This window comes from Theobroma cacao, chromosome 1, assembly GCF_000208745.1.
Source record: "Theobroma cacao cultivar B97-61/B2 chromosome 1, Criollo_cocoa_genome_V2, whole genome shotgun sequence".
NCBI classification, from domain to species: Eukaryota; Viridiplantae; Streptophyta; class Magnoliopsida; order Malvales; family Malvaceae; genus Theobroma; species Theobroma cacao.
In genome coordinates this window covers 11,309,016-11,330,608 of record NC_030850.1, presented here as the reverse complement: position 1 = coordinate 11,330,608, position 21,593 = coordinate 11,309,016, and the positions used below count along the sequence as shown (strand labels likewise).

At 35.9% G+C, this 21,593-nt stretch overlaps 1 protein-coding gene across 1 annotated transcript; it reads left to right on the top strand.

Moving 5' to 3' along the window:
• On the top strand, positions 1,886 to 8,398 carry LOC18612296 (aspartic proteinase A1). The gene is made up of 14 exons (XM_007049023.2): positions 1,886 to 2,049; positions 2,920 to 3,299; positions 3,530 to 3,590; positions 4,541 to 4,635; positions 4,720 to 4,832; positions 4,997 to 5,165; positions 5,261 to 5,300; positions 5,415 to 5,479; positions 6,177 to 6,290; positions 6,541 to 6,605; positions 6,711 to 6,867; positions 6,938 to 7,057; positions 7,845 to 7,933; positions 8,099 to 8,398. Exons 2-14 carry the CDS (start codon positions 2,928 to 2,930, stop codon positions 8,181 to 8,183), a joined length of 1,545 nt encoding a protein of 514 aa, XP_007049085.2. The 5' UTR covers positions 1,886 to 2,049; positions 2,920 to 2,927; the 3' UTR covers positions 8,184 to 8,398.

Below are 21,593 nucleotides of genomic sequence, written 5' to 3'. Positions count from 1 at the left end.
AATTTATTAATATTAAAAATAAAAATAAATAAAAAATTAATCATAATAAAATTAAAATTAAAATAAAATTATTAATATTTAAATTATCTATTATTAATATTTTAAATAAATAATCAATTATTAATTTTCAAAAAATAAATAAAATAAATAATTGATCATCATAATATTTAAATTAAATAAAATATTAAATATTTAAAAAATAAATAAATATTAATATTGAAATTATCAATTAATAATATTTAAATAAATTATCAATTATTAATATTTTAAAATAAAATAAAATAAAATAATCATAAATAAAATTAAATTAAAATAATTTAATATTAATGTTATTTATAATTAATATTTTAATTAAATTCTAGATTATTAATATTTAAAAATCTAATAAAAATAAAATGTCACATAAATAATAAAGGATGTTTTTGTCTTTTTATTTTCTATTCCTTTCTTATTCCCAAATTATTGTTACCAACCAAACACTACAATAAGTCATAATAATTATTCCTGTTCTATTCCCTTTGTCATACCAAACTAAGTAATAACTATTCTATTCTATTCCCATCTCATTCTATTCTCACATAATAACTATTCTATTTCATTCCTGTCTATTCCGCCAACCAAACGTACCACAAATGAATAATTTGGCTGGTAATAGGAATAAGAGGGGAATGGTATGTCATTCCCCTCAATCAAGCATGCTGTAAGGGTATCAAACTTTATTTGGGCCTAAATTCCTTCCCTAATGATTTTAAGAGTATATTCCCTCAAGTCTACTTGATACATTTAAATTTTACTCTTGTAGTGCTTTCCATAAAAATCAAAACTAATTGATTAGGAAATGGAGTTCCATTTATCAACTAGATTAATTGTGAAGGTGTGCAAATTCAAACCAAAATTGAAGAGTCGAATCAAACGAAATCGAAGTGAATTTGGTATTTTTTTTGTTTGGCTAGTTCAAATTTGGTTAATTAAGTTTGGTTTAAATGATTTAATCAGTTCGATTTTTTATTTTGAATTTTTTCAATCGAAGTAACTGAACTAATCGAATTGAGTAATACTTAAAGATGATAAGTAAGTATTAAGTTCAAAAACAAAACAAAATTCTTCATTCTTTATTATTCAAATAAAAAAACAAAACAAAATAAAATCTATACAATTAAAAAAACAAAACAAAAACAATCTCAACATGGGATCTTGTAAAAAAAATACCAAATCTTCACATTTTTTCCCTCCATCTTCAAGAGTTCGGTTTTAGATAACTGACCTAAACTGATCGAAGTAGTTCTGTATTCAGTTTTTCAGTTAGTAAACTACTTCGGTTCAATTTTGGTTTTCTTAGAGGAGGATTTCGATGTTTTTAAATTTAGGATTTCCAAAATTGATTTCACTAACCTAACCATTTGCACACCCCTAATTAACTAGATCTTAGAGTTCAACTTTGATTATAAAGGTTGACATTTATATTTACAATAAGAAAACAAAGCTAGTATAAAAAAATTGCCACATATTTATATAATAGAATATAAAAAAAGAAATAAAAAATAAAATAATTTGATTGCCATTTTAATCGAGCGGAAATTTATTGGGCCCATACCAAAACAAATGGTTTCCAAAACCCAACTAAATGTTGGGTTGGGTGCTAGGGCCGCAGGCAGCTTGAGCCTGAGATTCATCCCAAAATCTCGTCAATCACCGTTGAAAAAAGGATCAGAGGCTGAAATTCAAAGTTCGATTAAGTCTCTTTCAGTGGACGGGTTGTTGAGCAACGAACAGTAGCAGTGTTAACTCGGCTGCCCCTATGCATCCAACAACGAACAGCCACGTCGTTCTAAGTGGGGTCTACCGAAAAGCAGAAACATCTAATACCGTTTGATTGAAAAACTCTACATCAGATTAGCGGTTGAGACGAAGATAATACGTACTCCTCGAAGATAAAACAAAGATTCTATTATTCCTTGCTCTGTTTTCTTTTGATCTTCAGGCTCAGTCTTTGTCTCCTGCTCTTCGTTTTCTCCCTTTTTGTCTTTCTTTTCAGTATCGATTTTCCCGGTATGTTATTTTTTCGCTTAGATTATCTTTTAGAAAATCATATGCTAATTATTTTCTAGAAATTTCAGATATATTAGTAAACTTTGTAATGTTTCTGTTTGATTGTCTGGAAAGTGTGGAAACGAAGAGGAATTTTGAAAAAAAAAAGAAGGATCGTATGATATACTCTTAGTTTTCTTTTTCTTTTATATAATCTGAGAGCTGAGTAAATGTTAACGCTGTGATTTTTTCTGGTATGTAATGTTTTAGTAGTTGACTTTAAGGGGAAATGGAGAAGGGAAATATTTCAGCTCTGTTTAGTTGTTGCTTTTGTTAATTTGTTTGTGTCTTTCTTAAGGATTGCTAAAAAGTCAAAATAAAGAATAAAAAGAAAAATTAATTTTGATGAAAAAATTAGCATATAGTTAGGATGTAACAGCTTTTCAAGTATGTTGTTTCTTTTAAGGGAAAAATCATGGATTCGCTTATTGGCAGAAGTTCAATTTTTAATGTTTAATTCCTCAAAATGTTAGTAGTGCTTGCTTTTGTATGCAAACGCTGTTTTTACTTTTCACTTTGAGGAGCAAAATGTAAGTAGCAAAAGTGACATTTAAATGCAGTTTTAGGTGAACCACTCAACCTAAATGCTTATGATTATTGATAGGTAAAGGTCATACAAATAGTTTCACTTTTGAGATTGAAAGCTTCGCTAAGCACAATCTAACCTGCACCTTGGAATCAAAACATTTAAGAGATTCAAAACGAATCCTTAGATTCTAACTTACAAAAATTTTCTCAGCAGCGGAGAATAAGGTTTATCATGTTTCGTGGCGTCAGCTGGCTTTCGTGAGTTATATCTAAGTTAAAAATAGTTGAATTTTTGCTTTGCAGCAGCGTAGATGGGTACCAAATTCAATGCCATTCGGGTTACACTTCTCCTTGTGCTCCTTCTGTCTCCTGCAGTATTTTCTGTGCCAAATGAAGGAATGGTCAGAATTGGATTGATAAAGAAGAAACTTGATCAAATCAACAGGGTTGCTGGAGACATTGACTCTAAGGAAGGGAAACTGTCAAGGACTCCTTTAAGGAAGTATCATCTCCAAGGAAATCTTGGGGCTTCTGATGACTCTGAAATTGTTGCACTAAAGAACTACATGGATGCTCAGTATTTTGGAGAGATTGGAATCGGCACACCTTCACAGACTTTCACTGTGATATTTGACACAGGAAGTTCCAATCTTTGGGTGCCTTCTTCAAAGTGTTATTTCTCTGTAAGTTCCAAATCTTGTTCTTCTTTATTTATATATTTTTTGGGTGGGAGTGAGCCTTTCTTTCTATCTTAATTCACTGAATTTTATTGTGAGCCCTAAATCCTAAACCCTAACCCAAACAAGAGTGAAAATATCTTTAAAACCATTTAACCTCTATTTTGAGATGCAGAAGAGTACCAGATGGGAGATGTTGAAAATAAGAATATTTACGCTTTTGCATTTGGATGCAGGTTGCTTGTTATTTTCACTCCAAGTACAAGTCCAGTCAGTCTAGTACCTACCAAAAGAATGGTATGTTTATCTACATTGTTAGGCCTGCAAATGAGATTATTCAAGCAATGTCTGCTTGAACTCATTTGTTTAAACTTTTATGAACTTGGAACTCTTATTGAGCTTAAACATTTGAGACTGAGTTTGGTTAGTTAAGAAAATCTCAAGTTGTTCTCAAATAATTTATTAAAATAGTATGAGCTGAAGATGATTTCTGAACTTTGAATTTTATTATGAGTTTGATCACATCTTATAACTGGTTTATAGCACACTCCAAGCTTGTATATGAGTTCAAACTTGAACTAGATAATCATAATTAAAGACCTAAAATCTCAGAAAGAATTTAAGAAGTTGCAATTAGATTCAGAAGATTTATGCAAATATTAAAATTAGCAAATGTTATGAGTAAATGTAAGAAATATTATGGTGGACCAGTTAAAGCTGTTATAAAATTTGCTAACTTAGCTAAAGCTCCTCAACTTTGTTTTCTAAATCATAATCAGCTTTGTTCGCACACTGAATATAATACGCTGAGCACTTTTGTACCTAAGCTAAATTCATTAGTTGTAATTTTGATTTAACTCTTGTAAAATAAAATTACTAAGTATTTAAATCCAAGCGCGTTTTGAGCAAACTCATAAGCAATTTTTGTTCATCTGTAACCTTAAATATTGCATGTAATATTGATTTGTATGCACATTAATGAAAACTTCATGGTCATCTTCCCATGACTGGTGCGTGCCTGTTCTATATGAATAAAATAGACTTATGGCTAAAAGAAACCTGCAAGCTGAGTTCCAAGTATGAAAGCATGGAAATAGTTTTCAATCTGTCCTTAAGTCATTATTTAGGGCATCTGTTAGTGAATGAACTTTATGAAACATCAGAAACAGAGTTTTAAAATCAGCTATCCCTGAACCACCTAACATGTCTTGACTCTTACAATAGTCACTGTTTCATTTTTTATGCAGGGACATCTGCTGCGATCCAATATGGAACAGGAGCAATTTCAGGTTTTTTCAGCCAGGATTCTGTCAAAGTTGGTGATCTTGTTGTGAATAATCAGGTAGCCCGAGTGCTATATTCACTGTGGTGGTCTTTAATTTGGTACCCTTTTTAGAATTCCCTTTATTAATTCCACTAATGCCAGGATTTTATTGAGGCAACCAGAGAGCCTGGCATCACATTCTTGGCTGCCAAGTTTGATGGCATATTTGGCCTTGGATTTCAAGAGATCTCAGTTGGGGGTGCTGTGCCTGTCTGGTAAATCTTGTGTCTACACCTTCAACATACTAGGAAATAGGAATTACTTTCAGGATAACCACTTCAAATTGCTCATTGTTTGCAACTAACATTGTCTATGGTTGAAATTGGTTTTTCTGTTTCCTATAATTTTTTTTAAATCAATATATGTGCAATACTTGTAGGTACAATATGGTTAATCAAGGCCTTGTTAAGGAACCAGTTTTTTCATTTTGGTTGAACCGCAAAATTGAAGGTGAAGAAGGAGGAGAAATTGTGTTTGGCGGAATTGATTCTAATCATTATAAAGGAGAGCACACATATGTTCCGGTGACTCAAAAAGGCTACTGGCAGGTTGGAGATGCAATTGGTTATACAGCCGGTTTCTACAATGGTTGACATAACTTCACTTCTTTTCTGATTTGTTTGTCTGTTTTGCCTACTTGCAGTTTGATATGGGTGATGTTCTGGTTGGAGGTGCAACAACTGGTACCCACACATAACTTGTTTTAAATCTTTCTTATGTGGACAAATACATTAACCTCAATGGGTTTTGCGAATTTGTTGCCTATGGTATTGAGACATGAGCATACCCTTTTTCAGGATTCTGTTCCAGTGGTTGTGCAGCAATTGCTGATTCTGGAACATCTTTGCTGGCAGGCCCTACGGTAAAGGAAAATCACTTCTCAATTTTTCTAATCTTTTTCTTGTAATGGAGGAGAAATTCCAAATTAATCTGAGTGTATGAACTAGATATGATTTGACAACACTGCCTCTGGAAAAATAAATAGCTCATATATGATTTCTATGCATTGCTTGATCTCTTGAAGCTCTCTATTGTTTCCTTTCTAAAGCAGTTTTACAGTGATGCTGAAAGGCTTTGCCGCAGCAATATGTGGGTACTGGGTCCTCCTACCTGTATGATATAGAGTTGCCAATGGTTTTATTTTTGGTAAATTTGGCACATTTAGGTATTTTTCTAGAAATAGACAACCATTTTCCTCCACCCACCACTCCCCTCCCCTTACCCAAAAGAACAGAAAAAAAAAAAAAAGAATCTTCTTTTATATTCAAAATGGGCCTATCTTAGCAAAAGCAACATGCAGGCTTTGAACTCCCTGCATTAGCCTTGTCCTTTCTCTCTTTTGATGAATTTATACAAATTTTGATACATCAGATGTTTGCTAGAAAGTGATCCAAAACTCATCAACTTATACCTGTCTTACCATGTATACCTGTTATCTGTTTGAAATTCATCGTCTATTGCTTGGACATAGCTTTACCTTGCTATAATTTTGCTATCGTGTGGTGGTACAAAAGTAGCAGATTTTAATTGATATAATAATATCATTTCCACGTTTGCAGACTATCATTACTCAAATTAATCATGCCATTGGGGCTTCTGGTGTTGTTAGCCAAGAATGCAAGGCAATAGTTTCACAATATGGGAAAATGATACTGGAATTGCTGGTGTCTGAGGTAAGTTGTGTCTCCTTTCTTTCGCTTTTTCAATTTTGTGCAGATCACACCCTTTTCTTGAAGAGAAATAAAACTTTTCCCCCCTGCTGTCTATCCTTTGCAACCAATGCAAAAACCTTTGAGATTGAGTTAATTAAACTGCTCAGAAATAAGATACATTCTATAGATCAATTTTATTCTTTTCACAGTTATTCACCTTGGAACTCCTTGCTAGTTACTGATAGCTGCTTTGATTATTGGTGTTTTACAGACACAACCACAAAAGATCTGCTCTCAAATTGGTTTCTGTACTTTTGATGGGACTCGAGGTGTCAGGTCAGATTTAACCTGCCTTCTTATTGCTACTACTGTTAAAATGTGGCACAACTACAAAGATATATCTTCTGACATCTAAAATTTAATCAATTAATATCTGTACAGCACACGAATTGAGAGTGTAGCAGATGAGATTGTGGGCAAATCATCTGATGGTGTCCATGATGCTATGTGTACTGCTTGTGAGATGGCTGTGGTCTGGATGCAAAATAAGCTCAGGAGAAATGAGACCGAAGAACAGATCTTGGATTATGTGAATGAGGTGAATTATCATTCTTATGCATCTTGGAAAATTGCCTTACTGTATGCTTATTCTTCTGTTGTAACTGCAGCTTTGTGAAAGACTGCCCAGTCCAAATGGAGAATCAGTAGTTGACTGTAGCAGTCTTTCTTCCATGCCCGGTGTTTCATTTACTATTGGTGGTAAAGTTTTTGACCTTGCACCTGAGGAGGTATAGTTCTTTCAAAAGTATTTTGGTTTCATACGGTTAAGTTTTGGTTTTTCATGCAATTCATTGATCACATGCCAGTAGGACTGGAGCAATAATTTTGTTTTTGTCTTGCCTAGGGAGGCAGAGATGGCCATTAATATAAGTAAAATATAGGTCATCCAATCAATATAATTATATCTTTTTCCAGGCTCTAAAAGAAAATTTTGTTGAAGCTACTATATTGATGGTTTAAAACTGGAGTTTGTAAAGCTTGAAACTCTCCCATAACCTTAACACCTGAAAGAGTAGGAGGGGAAGTATAAATCTCTGCCTCCTGCAATCATTCCTCTTTTTTTTTTTTATTCATTATTGTATATGATTAAAAAAGTTGTCTTTGCCAGACGTATAACTGAGACTATCCAGCTATAAGTGGGTGGAAAGCTAATGATCTGACTGAAATTGGTTTCTAGTAAAGCAAAGAAATACAAGGTCCCAAAAAAAGAGGGCTTCACACCACATAGATCTGATTGTTTAAAAACATGTAAAGAAAACGTAGTGCCAGAAAAGAAAACGTGTGCTTGAACAACTGTAATTTGAGGGTGGAGACCTAAACCTTCTAAGGCAAGGAGAAACATGGGCTTTGGATGAAGGAAGAAAGTTTCTTTGCTTAGAATCAGGAAAATTCGAAGAAACTAATAATCGTGCCTGTATTTTTGTTTTCTTTTCTCATTATTCTAATGTCTGCTTCGTCTTTTTCCTTTTCCTCCTCTCCTTGTTCATCTGTATCCTTGGTGGTCTTGTGCATCAGTATGTTCTTAAAGTGGGAGAGGGAGCTGTAGCACAATGCATTAGTGGATTTACCGCTTTGGATGTGCCCCCACCTCGTGGACCTCTCTGGTACTTTTTTTTTCTCCCATCATCATCCGTTATAAGCCATCTATGAAGGGGAAACCTGTAGATTGTTGGTCTTTTAGTCTTGCTTGCCAGTGACATGGAGAGAGTAAGATACGACATTTTCTTATGAAGCTCAAATTCTTAACGATTCTGCTTTGTTCTATACAGGATTTTGGGAGATGTTTTCATGGGTCGCTATCACACGGTATTCGACTATGGGAACATGACAGTTGGGTTTGCTGAAGCAGCTTAAATGCTTATATTCTACTATACATGCCTTATCTATCTGCAATGACAGTTTGTAATATAGGTACATTATGTTATCATTAAGATAGAACTTAACCCGAAGAAGACCTTGGCTTTGAACTTGTATTGTAAATAGAATGCTTCATGAATATCGGTTGGCTTGTAGACGTTAAACTCATATTTTAATTAAATAGTTTAGCATTTCCTAATGTTATACCAAAATGTCAAGCCTTCAGGTGGTTTCGTGGCCCTTTGGGCATTTGCAAACAAAAACTGCAGCACCTCCGATTATCGGCTAACCCTCATGATACTGCATGGCAAAGATATCTCAATAATTAAAACGTGGAATTGATTCTTAGTTTTAGTTAAGAGGAAATTGTAAAAAATAACTTTCCTAGTAACGATCATTTCAAAAATGATCGTTAATATAATTTTAACTGTTTTTAGATAATTTTTTATACGATTTGATAAGAATACCTTTTAAGTCAATTAATCCAAATGAAGGCGCGTCTCGGTTTCTTTCTTTCTACTGTCTCGTCATTTCTTCAAATAAAAATTTTAAAATTAAATATTGATTTAGCTATCCCTCTGTCTAACTCTCCAACTGCATCGGGATATATATCTTGTTGTTAGCCCCTGAGGGAGCAATTGGAGATATTCCAACAAGAAGTGCACGCCCTCATCGACAAGCTGATGTCCAGGACTTTTGAGCTGGAGGCTGATATCCTGGCCAACGAAAAGATTCTCGGCGAGATATATGAAATAGTAGATAAACTTAGGAAGAAATGAACTACGATTCATTTTTTTTTTTATCATCTCCTTTCTCTTCTTCTATTTCGAAGAATCTAATTATTAACAAAATTTTAAGAATTTTTCATTGAGCAGATATTTTCTTATGTCTTTTATTATTTTCTTCGTTTAAGTTATATTATGCTAAATAATTGTGTGAGTGGATGTTAGGTATTGCGTGACCTATTATTAGGTATTGAGAGACTAGGTTATACGCACTACGTAAAATGTGCAATGCATATCTTTTGTTGAGACATTGCGTGAGTGGTTTGTATGTATATGGTGACGTGTTGTTATGTTATTGCGTGACGTTGGGGTAGTACGTGGATGGTTATGTTGGCATAACGAGACTGGCAGTGCATGACTGACTTATGCAATTTATCTCTTGTTTTAAGGCTTTTGGTCGCTAGTTTTTAGGTATTGCGTGACTAGTTTTTATATATTGCGTGACCTGTTGATATGTGTTGCATGACATTGGGTCATTACGTGACTGGTTATGTTGGCATAATGTGAGTGGATATTACACATTGAGTGACTTATTATTAGGTATTGCGAGATTGGTGCTGCATGATTTCTGCAATTCACCTCTTGCTTTGAGGCTTTTGTTCACTACTTTTTACTGTTTGCATGACTGATTTTTATGTATTGTGTGACATTGAGCTAGTACGTGACTGGTCCAATGTCATTGAGTGACTTATTCTTAGGTATAGCGAGACTGGCAATGTGTGACTGACTTGTGCAATTTATATCTTATTTTGAGAGTTTTGGTCACTAGTTTTTATAGATTGCGTGACTGATTTTTATAGATTCCGTGACCTGTTGTTATGTATTACGTGACATTAGGCCATTACGTGACCGGTGATGTTGGCATAAGGTGAGTGAATATTACGTATTGAGTGACTTATTATTAGGTATTGCGAGATTGGTGCTGCATGACTTGTGCAATTCATATCTTGCTTTGAGGCTTTTGTTCACTACTTTTTATGCATTGCATGAATGTGTATTAGACATTGCGACACTTATTTTTTGTTAAATTTCAGTGGCCGACCAAATGTGACTTAAGCATTGCGTAGGTGGTTTTTATGCATTGAGGGGCAATTTTTTATAAATTGATTGATTCTGACACTTATTTTCTATTAAATTTCAGAGACCTGCCAAATGTGAAGCTTATGATTACATACGGTGGTCATTGGGTTGATGACAGTTACAAGGGTGGTGAGACACGAGTGAGGGGTGTTGAGAGTGATTTGTCATTTTCGGGCCTACTGAAGCTGGTTGAAGAGGTTGTTGAGTTCAATTTACATAATAATGAAATTGAGCTACATGTATTGCCGAGTCATGAGGCAGGGCTTTCGTGCGTAGTTATCAGGGATGATGAAGATGTAGCAAGTATTCTGTGAGATGAGAAGGCAGTTGTTGTGTTTGTGACAGTTAAAGCACAAAATGCAAATGATATTCCACATGAACATGGTATCCAACATAGTAATCACCTACAACAGAATTTTAATTATTCTGACATACCACACCATGCATTTCCTAACAAACAACCATGGCAATCACGTTTGACGTATCCTTATGAGTTTGAGCAGCACGACACACACATGAGGTGTTTGCAAATGATGTGTGCACAATTTTGATCAGAATGTGGATCGAATGAAATACTTGGTACTTTGCAACAAATGCAACGATTGGTCGAAAATGCAGTGGGTCCATCGTCATTCGTAAAGGACACTGTGATGGTTGTGAGTGATTACGAAGCATCTGATCAGATTGAAGATGATGTTGAAGAAGGTGACAAGGCGAATTGGAATGATGAGTTGCATGATGACTATGAAGATGATTACGTTGGCAGACATGATGACTGTTCATAGGATGACAAGGTTGAGCACACCGACATTCCTGATTGCAATCATGCAAATGGTAGTACAGGTCATACCACAACTGTTGTGTTAGAAGAAGTTGAGTTAGACGACCATGCCACAACTGTTGAATTAGAAGATGTTGAGGGTGCCGACCCTATTTATGACAACGCCATCGCACTTGAGAACGGCATTCGTTCGCCTGATGACAGTGATCAAGAGAAAGTAAATATAGGGGTATGTCGTTAATGGATTATTCCCAAGGTAGATACGATATCCTTCCAAATAGTTACGAGTGAGGAATCTGAATCAATTGATGACCACTTATATCGAGGAAAAGTGTTTCCATCGAAGGCCGAATTGAAACGAGCTTTGAGCATGTTGGCAGTAAAAGAGTATTTTGAGGTTAGAGTTAAAAAGTCATGTCATGCTCGTTTTAAGGTTGGTTGTAAGGAAAATGTATGCAAGTTTGCTTTGCGTGCAATGAAGTTGCCTGAGGGAGAATATTGGCAAGTTCGAACGTTCTAGAAGGTACACACGTGTATTGTTGATGGTTTGCAATGTGGGTATCGAACTGCGAGTGCGAGGTTAATTGGTGAGCTTATCTCCACCAAGGTGTAAGGAAATTATGTAACCCTATTGAGATCAAAGGAAATAATGGAAGAGATGAATCGCAAATGGGGATTGCAATGCCTATATGGTAAGGCTTGGCAAGCGAAGGAGTATGCAAAGAGTATTGTGTTCGGTCCCTCGGAAGAGTCATTCGAACTTATCCCTTAGTATTTTCATATGTTGGAACGTGAAAATCTCGGTACTGTCACAACTGTCACTACGGATGGGGAACAACGATTCAAATATTGTTTCTGAGTGTTCCGATCATGTATCCGGGGTTCAGTACTGTAATGCAGCCTGTAGTTGCTATCAATGCAACACATCTGAAAGGCAGATTTAAAGGTATTCTGTTTGTTACGGTATGCAAAGATGCGAATGAGCATATATATCCAGTTGCATTTGGCATTGGCCACGTGGAAGACGAAGAGTCTTGGTTGTGGTTTCTAAACCAATTGCGTCGTGTGATTGGATGTCTTGAAAATACAATGTTCATTTCTGATCAGCATCTCGACATTAAAAATGCAGTTGAGAAAGTGTACAAGGATGCTCATAACGGTCTATGCAATTACCACTTAGGGAATAATGTTAAAAACAGGTTCAAGTGCGAAGATTTTCTCGCGATTTTCTCCTTGGCCGCCAACTGCTATAGGGTCACCAATTTTAACAAACATATGAATCAGTTGAAACAGCTTTGCAAATCTGCTTATGACAGCCTTATGAGATTAGGCCCTGAGAGATGGGCACGTGCACGGTCACTAGTAAGGCGATACAAGCTAATGACATCCAACATTGGGGAGTGTATTAACTCTTGCCTGAGGCATGCAAGAAAATGAACAATAACGGTCTTGATCGAGTGCATCAAAGGCATGTTTCAACGTTGGTTTCATGATCGGTACAATGAGGCATCGAATTTAACCATGCCCCTCAACCCTTGGGCTACCGATATGTTGAACACATGGTTCAATGAAGCATGTCACTTTTCCATACAACCAATCGATCAGGTGGAGTTTCAAGTTATAGGCGGGACTAAGGATACAGTGGTCAACCTCTCGACCAAGACGTGTTCATACGGTGAGTTCCAAACTGATCTACTCCCATGCATGCATGCCATGGCAGCAATAAGGTATTAGTTTCATGTTTTGTTATTTTGTGCATGATGAATTGAATTTTTACATTGTTTGACAATTGTGATTTCATTGCCTTGGCAGTAAGTGTAAATGTACAACCATTGAATTTTGCTCGGACTATTACAAGACTCGGTCTTTGGTGGAGGGATATGCGATTCCCATTCGCCCGATTGAGCATCCTAGTGAATGGGACATCACCCATGACGTTCAACAAGTTATCATTTTGCCGCCAACTAGGGGAGGTCAAGTCGGAAGACCTAAGAGGAAAAGGATTTCATTAGCTGGGGAAGGCAGTCGATGACGTAAATGTTCACAATGCAAGAGCTATGGTCATAATAGACAAAACTTCCAGAATCCGTTTGCTGGTCCATCGACAAACGGGGAAACATCATCTACTCAGCCAATGGCTCGATGACGATGATGAGCCAAGCCATGTGCAATTTGCAGACAACTTGGGCACACACGAAACCGCTATCCAATGCGGACTACAAACTCTAATAACGTTATAGGTGTCGTACTTGAAGATAGTGGCCCTTCAGACGTTAGTAGTTAGGGATTGTTTTGAATTGGCCATTGACATTTGCATTGAATAATACTATTTAAACTTGAGTTTGACAGAGTCTAGAGATGATACTCTGACTTCTAAAAATAGCAAACAATAAGATATAGAGTATATGGCTCTTCAGATGATATTGTGGGTGAAGCAAATGCGTTGTACTCATTCATAATTTGTTTATCTTTGTAAACAATTAAATTGAAGCACAAAATATTTAATAATATTTGCACTGATTGATTTTCGCCTCCTACTTCATTTTTTCTCGCAAAAAAATATGTATAATGATAGCATTGTTTGTTTATACAGCTAGAGTAGAAGGGTTTATGGTTTTTAGTCAAGAAGCGGAATAAACCTTATTCATGCAATTCCATAATAATGACTGAGAACTAGTCACAATTTGAATTTAGCCACAGAATGCCCATCGACTAAGCACGCAAAGCCTTATGGAATGTGTGACCAGTTGATAACGTATTGTGTGACATATGCATCTGTTTGCATATGCATACTAATGAACTCTAGAATGTAAATTGTGTAATCTTTCTACATAATATATGAATGAAAAATAAACAAAGTTACGTAGTGGATTCAACAATTGTAAAGCCAATAGCTTCATTACTGTTTTGGTTTAAGCCAACTAAACCATCACATGAAGGGCATAAGATACACAAATGACAATCATTCAAGTGAAACAAACTCAAATAAAAGCATGCCAAGCAGCAATAGTTCAATGTACCCAATACATCAAAAAACATTAGAGTCATTCCATACAAATATCTTTAAATACATGCACAATCTTATGCAGAGATAGACATCGTATTGAACATTTCAAACACTAAGTAATAGAGAATACAGTGAGAACTCATGATGGTGGTGGAAATTGAGAGCGAAATAGATCCTTCAAGTGTTTTTGGCGCTGAACATCTCACAATTCGCGCCTCCAACAATTCCATTCAGGCATTCAACTTAGAGTCCATTGTTTTCATAAATGAGAGGAGTCTAGTGAAAGCTTGCTCAACATCAAATGTGGTGGAAATAGGTGCACTAGATCGAGCAATATACAGGCCCGTAGGATACGCACTCGGTTGACCCTCATTCCCATCCTCATCAAATTGAAGGTTCTCGACTGCCCCCTTCCTAACCCAAGTGTTGTTCTGAAGTCAAAACCTAGCTGTTTAATACTATGCTCATCGATATGATCGAACAAAGCATGGTTTTTGGGCAGATCACAACGAGTGTCAACTTTGAAGTAATCTATGATCTCACTGATCACCATGCCATAAAGTAGCCTTTTAATGCCACCTTGAATGGTCCGGATAATGTCATCCATGATGAATTTAGCTAGGTCGCTAAGGCAGTTTAATTCGATGTTATGTAAGAACCAAAGCCCTCTGTGGTGACATTCAAGTACTTCGAGCGGTGAGGACGGATAGTGTGAGCGATGATGAGGTGCAAGACTTGATCAAAGATACTTAGCCTTGTCCAATTAGCACTGCCACTCTTATTTGGTGGAGGGTAGATAAACGCCGACCCAAGGTTCCCATAACCACTAACACAGTGGAGCTTTTCTTGGAGGGAAGTAAGGTGAAAGACTCGTTCTATTAGCTCATGCGTAACAAGGATTCGTGGTCCCATGACGTGGGTGACAAACGAATCGTCATGGTTCATTACTTGAGCTGTTTCCGACTCAGCATATTTTTGTGTTACATTAAAGTAAAAAATTCGAATTAAATTCTCATAGTATTTCCTATTCAATTGTAAATAATGTGTCCACCCTAGATTTTCAAAGTTCGAAAGGTATGCGAAATCAATATACTTTAAATAATCAAAGTCAATTATACGTCCGAACATTACCTTGCGATCAGTGAAATTGGCATTGAATTTCTCAACGTGCGATCGATGGGTGAAATTTTGCAAAAAAGAACTCAATACCGAGGCTGACCATGTTTCCGCACCAACAGAGTCATCTTCACCACTATTGTGAGTCACCTTTGGGTGTTTAGTTCTGGGACTCATTTTCCAAAATTAGAAAATTTTGGAAGGAGATGAGGCTTCGAGACAAAACGAATCGACAAAGATGTCATAGAGGATGACCCTAAATGATTTAATCGACCCAATCAAAATTTATGAATTTTATACACATTTAAAGAATTTAAATTTTATTTAAAATTTGTTATTTTTTATTTTAATGTGATAATTATTACTTAAGCGTTTTAATATTGAAAACTAAGATTTTATTTTAAAATCTATAATTTTATTCAACTTATACCTCTTTTATTAAAGTCATATTGAAACCGGTATTGTTTTTTCTCCTGGTATCCTTAATACCCTAGACCCTAACCCATAATAACTCTAAAATCTCCGAAACCTTTCTCTAGTTGTAAGTTCAACCATTAAAGCTGAACCGTCCTGCACTATCTTAAGCAATGGTCGTATCTTTGAGCAAGGCCAATGTCGGTCACAATCGCGACCAAATTATGGGTGATGATGAATACTCAAGGCTACGATCAAAGAAGAAATGGAAACTATCTCTTCAACTGCCTATCGCATCAATTGGTTTTTCAACTGAACTAGGTAATGATCTATCCTTGTCCTCATGGTTTAGGGACAACACACATTCTACTAGGTATAGGGTAATAGAAAATGCCATCACATCATGTGGGATAGTGGTAGATTGGGAAAGCTTGAAGGAAAACATATACCTTGAAAATGACTTATATAAATTTTTTGACATGGGTAAACTTGAGGGTCTAACTACCTTTCCATATATTGATTATAGCCCAACTCTTGTTAGGAAATTTTGCTCCAGCATACGTTGGAGCCAAAATGAATTTGATAAGCGTAGTGATTTTTACCCATGTGTTTTAAACGTGTATTTGGAAGGAATATAGTTTACAGTGACTGTATTTGATATTGGGAAGCTCCTGAAAATGGAGTACATAGGGGGACAAAACAGAAGTCCCCTATTTTATAACCCCTTCCTCATGTAGGTCGACGTGATAGGTAGAAAAGAACCATATAGGACAAATTCATGTTCTACTCGTCATTTGAAATCTGCACCCTGGAGGCTGATACATAATTTTCTCACGTCCACCTTACAGGGAAGGATCAGTCGTTTAAGACATGCTAGTGCTGAGGATCTGTGGATGATGGAATCAATTGGGACCTATTTGGCCTGAATATTACAAAATATATGATCATCAGAATGAGAGAAGTTGCCATAGGGGAAGAGATGACCCTTCCATATAGGAACATCATATCGGCTCTAGTTAATAAGAAAGGGATATGGAACAATATGTATCTAGCTAATTGGACCAGTGGTAGGCCTCATAATCTCTCTGTTGGATGGCTCGTGAAAAGGGGATATGACTTGAGTCTTCATGAGCCATTGAACTTTGTCGAAGGCAGCCCAGTTCATCTTGCCCATGATACTCCATCCAGTCAACTATCTAGAGTTATTCCATGTCTTGTTTCCAATGATGTGATGTATAATATGTTTGTGAGGATTGATGAGAAACTCAGTAACCAAACTGCTAGAATGCAAACATTGGAATTGAGGATATAGAATGTTGAGAATCTTCTAATGCAAAGAACAAATACAGCTGTTCGGGTAGCAGAAGCGCGACTAAAAGAAACAGTCTTGAGATGAGTTTCTCCAACATGAACCTTAGAGAAAAAGGAAGTCAATTGTCATTAATTCTGGCTAAGTCAACCATAGCAGATGAACATTCATATTTGAGAGTTGTGGGTTAACTGGATTAAGGATACTGTAGTTTGTATTTCTCAGAATTTGTGATATTTTGTTTTCTTTAAATTCACTCAACATGTGCTTTAATTTTCATGTGTTTAGGGTAACTTTTGGTCGAGGGTTTAGGGTGTTCAACTCGATATTTTGTTATGATGGTGCTTGGGGTTAAGTTATGATTTGATATTGTCCATGATAATTGGCTTACCTTTCTTCGAATAAGTGAGTCACGAGATTCAAGATCAACTAGTCACGCGATTCCATAATAAGTGGTAACGCCACTCCATATATACTACTCATGTGACTCCATATCAACTAGTAACGTAATTCCATAATAACCAGTCACGCGACTCCTTTTTTCTACTCATGCGATCTTAGAATAACTACTCATGCCATTCCATAATAACTAGTAACGCCACTTCATATATATTACTCACGCGAGTCAATATCAACTAGTTACACGATTTCACAAAAACTAGTCACGCGCTTCCATAATAACTAGTAACGTCACTCCATATTTACTACTCACATGAGTCAATATCAACTACTCACGCGATTCTAAATCTTAACGGTTCACGCGATCCATATTTACTACTCACGTGATTCCAAGTCGATTAGTCACGCAATTCCATTTTAACTATTGACGTGATTCAAAATTTAGTACTCGCGTGACTCCATATCAAATACTTTCGAGAATCAATATCAACTGGTGACGCGATTCCATCTCCACCATTCACATAATTCAATATCAACTGGTTACAACCCTATGTCACGCAATGCAACTCAACATGTCATATAGGGTATAAAATAAAGAAGTAAAAAGGGGTTGGTGTGACACCCAGTACCTTCGTATTGTGAAACCTCGACCTTCATAGACCCATAACTAGAAGTAGAAGTGATAACACGAACCAAGGGTAATTTCGTTATTTCTCATGGTGAGCTCCTAGAAGTAGATTTCTAATGTTATTACGATCTAAGTAAGCCTAAGGAATAAATGAATGATGGTAAAATAAATGAAGAAGATAGAAACATTGATAATTTTCATAATATGGGCAAAATGATCATTTTACATTTCGGGTCTAAATTTTTATATTTTCGTGAACCAAAGTATTTTCAGACAATTATGAACTTTGTCTTAGTGTCAAAAGAGTAAAAAGGTTGCACAAAGAATGGGAGGAAGACAAAGTGACATTGTTAAGGGCATTTTGGTAATTTATATAAGAAATTGGATAAACTTTATATATAAATATCTAACTTCCAGTAACTTCCAGCAGCTTCTTCTTTCATCCATCTTTTCTCTCCATTTCACGTTTTCTTCACCCTCCATGGGAAGAAAACCTTGAATCCTCCATAAATCTCTCATAGAAAGTCCAAGTTTCATGCTTTTTGCCCACTCATTCATAAGGTTTTCATGCTCTTCCACTTTTATACCTCAACAGCCTTTAAAAGTCTTTCTTTAGTATATTCACTCACTAGCTAGATGTGTAGAGAGAGAGAGAGAGAGTGATTTCCCTTATTAGCTTGAAAAATTTTGAAAGAGAATTCAACTACAAAGACCATCAAGGTGAGTATGAGTTAAGGTTAATCTCTCTAGTTGTTGATAATGTCTAGTAATTAGATTTGTGAGTGTTTTATTGTTGAAATTGTTTATTTATTTTTAGTGTGACTAGAGTAGCGCAAATAATAGCCATTTATTAGTAGTTAGAAGTTAGTTAGGGATGACTAGTAGAACTTGATTTAAGAAACAGCTTTCGAAATGGTATTAATGCCTAGTTGGGTTGATGGCGATGTTGTTTTGTGTGATAGGTTCCAATGAAACCCCATACCTCTATTTAGAACATTAATCAAAGTTAGAGCCCACCAAAACATCGACAAAAACTGGTGAGTGAACTTGCATTTCAAAATATTTTGGGACGTGCCTACATGTTTAAATAAATCATTTAAAAGTTTCATTTATTTTTGCTTTAAAAAAAATACTTGGAGAACAAACCCTTGATGAAATGTTTCTATCTTGTGTAATGTGCAATATGAATAGTTCATGCGTTATCACATTAAATTGATATGTATATTATGCTTTGGATGCTCTTTTTGTGTGATAATGATGACCCAGCTATGTACGGTGTGGGAGTGGACATGAGCTGATGATGACTCAACTATGTGCGGTGTGGGAGTGCACATGAGCTGATGATGACCCAGCTATGTGCGATGTGGGAGTGCACATGAGTTGATGATGACCTTGCTATGTGCGAGTAGGGAGTGCACATGATGATGATATTGCATTGTACGTGTAGGGATTGCACATGAGCTGAGTGTGGCGGGATGGTATGCATGATGATGTATGTATATATATATATATATATATGTTAAAGAAAGTTTATGAAAATATTTGTGATTGTATTGTATGTTGGCATTGTTAATTGCTCCCAAATTGTTTTTCATTTCAGCAAGAAAATGGCTTTTCGATGTAACAAGACCCCTTCAACTAAATTGCTTTGTTTCTCGCTGCAACGAGATTCATTTTTGCTACAACAAAAAACTCTCGGGTAGGCAGCCTTAATCCATGCTTTGAATTTCACTGCAGTGAGAATGGATTCTCACTACAGCAAAATTGAATCTCGCTGCAGTGAGAATGGATTCTCGTTACAGCGAAATTGAATCTCGCTATAGCAAGAAACTCTCGGGTGGTTCCAAAATTCTAGTGCAGTGCTTTTACTTTGACACAGATTTTGACCACCTTCTAGTCAAAACTGAGCAAAGTGGTAAAATTAAAGTGGTAGCCCAGCCTCTTAGCTTTTTAATGACCCAAAACATGTCAATTGGATTTTTGTAATGGGAGCTATGCTTGAAAAACCAAAACATATGCAAACTAAGAATGCCTTATCGCTGCAGCGAGAAAACCCTCTGTTTGCTTATCTTACTTGGTCATTGCTAAAACTTTCATTCTATTCAACTTCATGGTTTATCATAGATCTTGTAACATCAAGGGATTAAACATTCAAAGTTTGAAATGAGGGGTTTTAACCAAAAATTTGATTAAATTGCATGGTTTTATCGTAAGTGCATCATGTTTTCTAAAACATTCCTTATCGTTGTTTATTTCCTTCTTATGTTCACTCACTCTTTTAAATTGCATGTTTTCAGATCCGTAGCTAGTTGAGACCGAGATTAAGGAGACCACTCGTACTCACCCCTTGTTAGGAATATGGCATTCGGTAGCTGTGCCTTTACCTAAGTCACTCCGCTGGTCATCAAGAATTTTGCATGTGGATTTACACTCGATGTAAATCGCTAAGATTTAGACTACAAACAATAGATGTATATGTGATATGATGATGCCATTATGAGATGGCAATGAATGACAGTATTTTGGATTAGTACAAATATAAATTTTTAGTTGTCTTGTTTATTATCGAAATACGTATAATTGAGAATAAAGATTTGTGGTTTGAAATGATGGTGGGAATAATGAAACAGAATTTCATAAATAGGTTTGCTTGGGCTTAGTGGGCTATGCCCATTGGGCCCTTCCGCCGATCATGGCCCGAAATTTGGGCTGCGATAGTTGGCATATGCAAATGCATGAACGCTGTCATGTAAATTGTGTAAAATACTAACGTACTTTACGATATGAATAAGAAAAGAACAATGTTGTTCTTATTAGACCCGTATGCTTATCACATGAATTTTATACAAAGAATAATATGTAAATGATACAACAAAGAATAATATGGAAATGATATAGAATAATGTTATTTACAGATTGAAAAAAAATAAACAAATTAAAAAATTTTACAACTTATGCTATTTGCAAAAATCTCAAGGGTAAACTTTTTTTGAATGCCCTTTATCGCGTTTGCCTTCAGTGTTTGATCCTTTGACCCGATCAACCACTGCAACAGGGCAATAACCCAATCCCCGCAACTGTACGAATCTTGCTGTATCGGGGTCTTTTCATTTAACTTATACCTCATCTACGTCAAAGGTTGCTTTTAACGACGCGAGCTGACAAAGTACCCTGCCTGGTGGCATATAATGGGAAACAATGATGTTAGTGGACTTATATGTTTATCATGCAAGCTAGACTTCAGTGCTTTTGTTCGATTGTATGATGAGTCCACTAACATCATAGTCTATTTCAGCAAGTTGATGTGCATTACCACCCAGTGGTCGTCGAAATAGCATGGTACGAGAATTGAGTCAACCTCATGCCATGGCAAACCCCACGGAGGTCTCCCACCTCTTGCATACTGAAGCACATCATCTGGCATTATCGCCTCACTTGGCTTGAATGTCTTCTCGGTGGGGGAAGGTTGCATTTCTTTTCTTAGACCTAGCAAAATAAGCTGTCAATTATATTATACACAATAATTAGATGCAATTAAGTAATACATACCCCATACATTTGAATAATTATAACTTAGTAAAATATAATATACTTACATAAAAGGTAGTGTCAACGATGCATATTCTCTACTTGTAGTGTTGTGAATGGTGCTCGCGCACCCACTTACACAACATGCTGATGCATGCATCAATCTGTTGGTTGCCCATCAACTTTTTCGGCATCTCCAATCGCTAAAAAAAATCAAGGCCCTCATACACTTCAATGCCTAGAATGTTAACTTTGCATATTTATAATAGAGTTAAATTAAAATTATAGTGACAGTCATTTTTAAAGTGACCTTACTACGAAGGTCATTTCCCATAATTTTCTCTTTATAATAATATGCAT